General features: G+C 43.3%; 1 protein-coding gene across 1 annotated transcript in view; it reads right to left on the bottom strand.

The window, feature by feature from the left end:
• Positions 1–4,718: 4,718 nt before the first annotated feature.
• CERS3 (ceramide synthase 3) overlaps positions 4,719–8,183 on the bottom strand; it is a 31,663-nt gene continuing 28,198 nt past the window's right edge. Inside the window, exon 10 of the mRNA XM_009887016.1 lies at positions 4,719–5,150. Within this exon, the coding sequence (XP_009885318.1) occupies positions 5,019–5,150 (132 nt within the window). The 3' untranslated portion in view covers positions 4,719–5,018. The remainder of the gene's footprint in view (positions 5,151–8,183) is intronic.

Genomic DNA, 8,183 nt, shown 5'->3' with positions numbered 1-8,183 from the left:
GGCAGATTTCATAAATTCCGTAGTAGGAGTCACATTCTCTGTGGGAATACAGATGTCCTGTGTGACCTTCAACAAATCAGAGGTGTCCATCTACCTCAATACAAAGTCCACACCTCAGGCAGCCAAAGCTCAAAGTCTACAGGTGAGAAACAAAGCCCTGGCTCCACACGGCACAGACAGAACAGGAGGGAGCCCATAAAACTGACTGGAAAATGGGAAGAGGCATTTTCCGTGATTGTGGACATGATGGATGAAATCAGCTCACAGGTACATTCTTGGGTCCTTTGCAACTCCATGCAGAAGGGCTCCTGAGCTCTCGGGCCGCTCACAGCCACCAACCAGCTCTCTTGGGCTTTGTCACAACTGGGCTATGTTCTTATTCTCAGCGTGGACTTTCCTTTCTGCCTGCTGGTTATCTGCTGTTCTTCAAACCCACAGCTGGGGGAAGCGCCTGTGGAGATGGTGTTTTTCTTTCTAAATCAGCAAGATTTTTTTTCTCTTTTATTCTTCACAGTTTGCAAGTTGTAGCCAAAACTCACATATCCCTGTTCAATTTGTTTTCCGTCTATTCTTACTCATAGCTTTAAAAAAAAAAAAAAAAAATCAGATAATAAAACCAAAGTATTCTGCTACAGTTCATTATTTGGGCCAAAACACCTTCCCTTATGTTTGTTTGCCCATGGGAAGAGACGGTAAGTCAGAACCTCTGTGATCTTCCTGACTAGGGAGGCAGAAACAGAAAGAATAAGAAATACGCAACAGCTTTTCAGCTGATGATACAAATCAGCACAGCTCCCTTGTTTTCAGTAGAGCTTTCCTGCTTTTGCCGGCTTAGGAGCCATGTCCGAGTTGTTTCCAGTGCGCTTATGATGAGACATTTAGGTAGTAATCCCACGGCAATCTAAGTGGGCAATAGCACCTCAATCCATGTATAAACACCGGCACTCCTGGGGAAAAAAGAATTCTCTCTGGATTTGCGTATTATTCTAACATTCCTCAAATACTCGTAACTTCATAAGCAGCCCTGATACGCACAACAAAAATGGAGTAGAGATACAAAAGCGTGTTGGCATTCTGGAGTGAGTTGTTCCTAGTGTACACAGGACCACTTTCAAGTATTTTAGTCAAAACATAAATCTTGAATAATACAAGTAATAGATGATGCACCCATTACTTTTGCTTCCTCTCCATTCATAAATTGTCCAGGAAAAAAACAGCAAAAAAAGTTCATTTACAGCAATCGCTGTTACCTCTTAAGAAGGGGGTGGGTCATCCAGCCTTTTCCATGCAAGGGAAACACTTGGAAGAGCAAGGAATTGGATCCTGAACGAGCTCTTACTGGAAAGCTGGGAGGGAATGGGAACCAGTGAGGAGGACGTTGCAAGGCGTGGAAAACAAGGAATTCCTTACACAGACACCTGTTTTTAAAAAATATTTATTTATAGTGTGCAGCATAACCGACCAGACAAATTCCGTGGCATTAAGAACAACAAAAAAAAAAGATAATAATACCGAATGATACAAATTGACAAAATGAGTCCTGTGGAGCAAAGGAGATCTGTAAATCACATCCAGAGCAGACTGGTAAATCTATGTAGTAAACAAGCACAGAGGCAGCATAGTATACACGGACAGGAGGACCTGAATAAAACCCAGAGGAATTAAATGGAACAGAAGAGTTTCTGCTGATTCTAATGGACTAAGATTTCATTTTCATTCTATAATTCTGTCATAAATACATTGCAGTGGTCAAAGTGACATAGCAAAAGCAGTGCACGGTGTCCAAGCGTTACACCAGGACCCGTTTTGTGAAATGGTCAAAGTAATGCATTAGAGTCCATCGTTTGTGTCACGTACATTACCTACAATTGTTCTGCACTTGCACTTTGAGACTCTTTTCATGATAACATTAAAAAAAATATATGTTAAGGGCATTGAATAGACTGAAAATCTTGAAGCACCACAATATTAATTTCTTTAGCATGAATTGTGTTTGCCGTGAGCTCAGTGTCTTGTTTCTGAGTTTCTGTCAGTAAAAAGTGGAAAATGAAGTGTGTAACTTCAGGAACAACAAATCTGATGTTAACACAGGACGAGCGTCCAGTCCCACTGTGACAATCTGGTCTCACTTCTTTCTGTGCTGGGGGTGTTTATCCTCAGTACCCAGTGGTTTATGTTCAGAATTTTTAGGTCTCATCACTTTGGTTGGCCATGACAGTAACCCCCTTCCTTCCACACCCCTAACTGCAACGCAATGAAGTTACTTGGTTGTTTACTGCACTTAGGCTTAATCTTCACCTTCAGGACATTATTTTCTTCCATATTCTTCTGTACTCACCCAAAGTTTGCCTCAACGTTCTATGTTTGAATGTATTTATCTGCCTTTTACTCTTCCTTTAAGACCCTACTTTCACACCGATTTAAGACAACAGGTCTTGTAATTAGGTTGGACAACTGCCATCCAGAATTTTTCCTAGGCAAAACTCCAATAGAGTCAATTGGCTTCAGTGGGAGACTTCTCCGAGTAGGAAGGGCAGGATTTGGCCTCATCGAGACTATAAATTCCAGTTTAAAACTCAGTAGTTGTTCAGAGGCTCGCTCCCGTGACAACACCACTCTTTGTGCTTCCTTTGCTGAATTCCTTTCCGAGTCATAGCAGGAAAGCTTTCTGGCACCAAAATCAAATGATAATGCCCTGGCCATCTCCCAAGACCCAGTTATGCCTTGTAGAAAGCATCCTTCTTTTCGCTGCTCTCAAAGGGAGTGTAAAGCCTCCAAGATGTCTGGTTTTGTCATTTTGTTAGGAAAGGCCAGTTCTTTTCATGTAGGCGATAAACAGGCCCCGATAAGCAACTGTGACCCTGCCAAACTCACCCGTTCTTCTGGTGATGTAATAAGTACTTACACTTCCAATAAACCCACGCTGCAGTATTTAAGGTGTTCTCCACAGCTACGTAAGGAAGCACGCTGCTGTTCAACAACTACTGAGGGCATTCTGCCTGCTCAGCCCCAGCAGCTCTACTCAACCCCAAGCACTGGTCCCACCAGTCGAGTCCCGTCCCACCACTGTATGTTTCCCACCCCTCTCAGAAGCCGTAGGCCACACTCCTTTCTCAGTGTAATTCTTTTTTTTTTTTTTTTTTTTGTAAAACACAAACATTTGGGATATTACATGGTCCAAAATATAAGTAAAAATTAAGCACAGCCTAGTTCAACAGACCAGACGTAGATATTTTCACACCACCAGCCTCTATAGCAAAGTACTCCTACGCTTTCTGGTAACTGCACAGAAAACACTTCACCCTTCGTATCTGAGACCCCAAACATTTCCCATTCTTTCAAATGCTTCAGTCACTGAATTACATCCCTCTTTGCCAAGGAAATCTTGAGAAAACAAGTCAGTCATATAGCGCTTCCCGTAGGCACCGAGTTCCTGCCTGAGCAGCCTTCAGGGGAAAAAAGCCTTTCCGAAGCAAAAGCTCTGCGCTGAGTCGGCTCTAGCAGTGGTCCCCCTGGTCTCTATCAAGCTACTGGATTTAGTTCACCCGATGATCTCAGCTACTGTAGAACCACATGGAGAGCCTCTCACCTCTAAAACTTATGACACAAAACATTTACGGCCTCGTTAGCTAAACACATCAGGAAATGAGACTGGTACCACCCTGTTTGAAAGGCCCAGGCTCTCCTCGGAAAGCCCCAGGACTAAAAACGGTGCTGCACTCTGCACTAGCGTTAGAATAAGAGTGCAAAAATAGGATAGAGACACTTGTGGTCAGAGGACCTGATAAAACATCCACTCTTCCTCCAGTTCTTACAGCATAAACAGCGGTATGTGGCCTAAGTCACATACTCGCATCCAAGTTTGGCTCTAGCCAAGGTGATTCCTAATTTTCAAGAAGAGCAGAGATGGAAATACAGATCCTGATATCAAATGAATACACAGCGCTGACGATGTGCCACTCCTTGCTCACCCCGGGCTCCCCCAGTGCCCAGGTACATGCAGGGAACACACTCAGGAACCACAACACAGAATTTAGCAGACACGTTCCTGAGAAGACAGTCGGCCAGTGCCGCTGTGTGTGACGAGCTCACCAGAAGGGAATGGATGAGATTTATTTTCAATCTTCTGGGCTGTAGGCGTGTCAGGAGCAGGGGTTGTTCAGCAGGTTTGAAGACAAATAAAAAGTGAAAAAAAATCTGTGAGAAGACCCAATCTTTATTCACTATCTTCCCTCCCCTCTGCACCTTCTGTTCTAACCCTGGGCCAAAATGACCGAGATGAAAGACATTTGTGAAACCTGGAGCTCAGTGGGGAATTGGGGATGAGTTTTGCTATTTTAACAGTGACTTTTTTGACAGGTAGATCTTAGAACACAATATTTGAGTTATCATACAGCGTATTTTGGAGAAAGACTGTACTTCTGCAGTGAAGTCAGCTCAGTCACAAACAAATAATTTGACTTCCCCCAAGCTAGCTTCCACTGGCCTCCAGGAAATGAAATCTAACAAAAAATAGCCATTTTGATGAGGGTTTAAACTGACAAGTAAGGACTAAAACGCTAGTCACTGCACACCATTGTCAAATTTTTCCCACATTGAGTAATTTTGGTTCCTAATGGAGCTCATACTACCTCCATACCTAGCACAAAACATCTGTGAATTAAACTGCTCGGTGAAATTTATCTTATATCGGAATCAAAACAAACATTAGAATCAATGGGACACTAAATGATCTGACGCTCTTGAGCTTTGACCTTGGTGAGCACTGCCAGAGTGGAACAGTCGGCACGTCCAAACGCCTTTCCAAACACTTAGCAATGATTCAGAAAGTGGGTCATTAACACATTTTGTCATGTTATGCAATTTTTCCCTCCCCTCTAAACTGGGCTTTTTTCCAGGTCCAGTAGCCAACAATAAATCAATCACAGTCTCTCATAAGCTTTTTGACTTAAATTCTATCCTGTAGGTTAGGTTAAAAACAGAGTGGAAATCACTGCAGGAGGTAAGGCAGGAGGGGGCTAGTGGTGATTGCTGTTTAGGAGATGTTTGCTTGACCCACAGCCATTCTTGTTGCCGTTCTTTGTGGACTCCTCTTCGTTGTCTGTAACAGAATCTTCCTCCTCTTCGTCACTCCGGTCATCTTTCAAGTCCTAGGGAAAAGAAAGCACCGTGAGCATATTCTGTACTTGCAGTGCTTACTACCAGGTAAGTTACCAGATTGTTATTATCAGTGCAGTACAGACCTTCCAAAAAGGCTTACGGGTGCCAGACAAGAAAGTAATTTATTGAGTATCTGGATCTTTGCAATAGCTTTGAAAAAACAGCTAATACTTTTATTAGTCAGGTGCCCCCATTTGTAATTACAAGATGAAGAGATGGCGCATAAAAATTCCATAAAATTAATTCCCATCTTGGAAATTCCTCATCACTCTCTAAAGACAAAAATCATGCGTCCTCCATTTGCCTCAGCAAAAAAAAAAAAAAAAAAAGAAAATGTGCTAAAGGGAAAAAATGACAGGGAAGCTCTAAATACTCTAGACTATGAAAAGTGAAACACCCAGAAACACCCCCTCCCCAAAAATGGAGGCTAACATCCAAGGAGAGACCACTTAATACTTTCATCTTGCAGAACCTAATGTTCTTTAGGGATAATTTCTTCCACAACCTTGGCCCATTCATATGACCTCTTCTTGTTTGTTTCTGCTTTCCCTTGTAAAGCTTTACTAGTAATCCCTGGGTGCTGTGGGATTAATTAACAATTGTGAAGTGCAGGGAAGATGAAAAGAATGTTGTATAAAAGCTAAATATGATGAATACACTCGCCCAAACGTAGGAGTTGAGAGGCTGCCTGCTTCTGACAGGTGTAAACTAAACAGTGACTAGTTGTGCCAGCATCTCCTGGTAACTTTGCTCAGAGAGACTTACTGACCCTAAAATATTCTTCCCTGTTTGATGGCATATACACCACATCAATTGCAAAGGTGATGCCATGTCTATACAGCTATCGTACACATGTTGGGTATCCTGCTAAGGGAATTGCAGGGATGAAAGGGGGTCAGCGAGACAGTCTGCCCTTACGAAAATCCCTTCCCAGCTCTATAGGAACAGCTTCTAACCTTTGGCAACCATATTTCATCCCCAGACAGTCAAACACAGCACTCGCTAATGCATGTTTCCACCACAGAGAGAAAAGACATTGTGTCTACCTGGTAGTTCCCAGCAAAGGTAAGGGAAAGGTAAGACACTTCTGCACTTTTTGGCATGGTATATAAAATATACCATTACTCTCTTATTTCTCAACTCCTACCATAACCCAAGTCCCTCCAACGTGCTCAGAAGTTTGGCCGAAACAGTTGAGGCTTCTGCATTAAAACCAAACACCTCCACTTCCCTTTCAGTGCAACAGGCTTACAGGACCACTACCTGCCTCCCTGGGGGGACTTCCCATCCCAACTGATGACCTGGCTCTGCAGACTCAGGGTAGAATGCTCTAGTTAAAGATGCTGTAAATCAAATAAACACTTCCTTCTGCCTAAGCAGTGACTGAGAATGGAAATAAGATCAAAGCAAGCACCTAAGAAACCTTCTCCACCTTCAGCAGTTTCCTGTGTGATTAGCAGCTGCCACTGCTTGTCTCTTCTGGTTACTCAGAAGGTGCCTGGTAGACCTGATACCAGACGCACATGATACACTCTAGTTCTTGTGTTGGAAGAGATGGGCAATAGTCATTCCCATTCCTCGTGATTTAAGACACCACCTCTCACTTAAAACCAGGAGTTTCCCCACAGCTGAGAGTCAAAACCTGGGCCCTCACACTGTGGCTGACAATTTACCCATTAGCATGACCATATCTCATTTGTTAATGGTATGTACTCCTAAAATTGAACAGCCGGCTATTTGGTTGTGGCAGTGTTCAAGTGTTGAGGACTGCAGGTGTGATGGTGCCTTTCTGTAACGCAGGAGGTTTGGGCCTGCAGGACTGTCTGCTCTGAGGGAGACCTGAGAGTAAGTTGCCTCCAGAGCTGTGTGCTGGAGCTGGCAGGTGTGTTAGCCCTCGTGCTGCCTGTACAGCCCCACCGAGGACCACTCCATCATGGATAAATCTGTTGTCCTTGTCATCTGTCTGGACCTCAACTAAAGAGGCTGAGACTGCACATTCTTCCCGTTCCTGGAACGGTGTGCCAAGGTCAGAGATGAGGCACAGAAAGGAGAAAACAGTGTTGTTCCTGCCCATCCTGTATCTGCTCTCGGAATGAACGAGCAATTTCACTTTCTTAGCTTGCTGGTCTGAGGTCTTTCTTAAGCACCAAATCCATACAGAGAAAATAAGCGACAGCTCAGTAATAACTCATCCAATTGCCATGCCTTTATATATTATACTTCTAGTAAAACATATAGGACTAGAAAGAAAATTAAAGCCTAAACTCTGTCTCATCATATAAACTTCCTGGAGATTTTCTTTTGCCTTTTCCCTAACAACATGCAAAGGGTATCAAAACAAACAAATCTTACTGTAAATACTGTAAAATAAACTTGGCATGCCATCAGTTAGAGAAAAGGAAAGACAGCCTTTCCCACACAAACAATTTATGAGGTTCTGCTTCTTTCAGATCACCTCTCTCGCTCCTGGTAGTTTTGTGATTTGTATTTGCAGTAAAAGACAAGTGTTGAGGGTGTGTAGGGAGCCTTGGTACTTTTTTGCCGCCATAAATGTTTCAGAAAAAAGTCCACAAACTAACCCCAAGTACAGCGTCTGATGCAGAATCTGCCAGGCTCACTGGAAGTACTCTCATCTTCTTGAGCAGTCTCTGGCCGAGGCTGCAAAGGTGGGGAGGGACGGGGGAGGAGCGCTTTTGTGCTCAGTGTGAACAGACTCGAGTCAGTAAAGTTCATGAGTGCATATTTCATTCGGAGTACCTCACTGCGGTCTACAGAAGTTGCTGGTACTCAAGCATATGCTTAAGAATAGCTGGTAATTTGCTTTGCTCGATAGCTGGAAGTGACATCAACTCCTGTTTCCTATAGCAATGAGTTGGCATTTCCAGCCTGCAGCTAAAAACTCAGATAGGATTTGCTTCCCAGTTTTAATGCTGTCAAGCTGGATGCCCTGATTAAAGGCATTAGCAATTAAAAAACATGTATATGTTTTTTCCAGCACACTGGAAATCCCTCCATTTGACAGG

The sequence above is a fragment of the Charadrius vociferus genome, unplaced genomic scaffold, assembly GCF_000708025.1.
Source record: "Charadrius vociferus isolate BGI_N301 unplaced genomic scaffold, ASM70802v2 scaffold190, whole genome shotgun sequence".
In the NCBI taxonomy this organism is placed as follows: Eukaryota; Metazoa; Chordata; class Aves; order Charadriiformes; family Charadriidae; genus Charadrius; species Charadrius vociferus.
The sequence above is the reverse complement of the archived record's forward strand: the minus strand, read 5'-3'. Positions and strand labels throughout refer to the sequence as shown.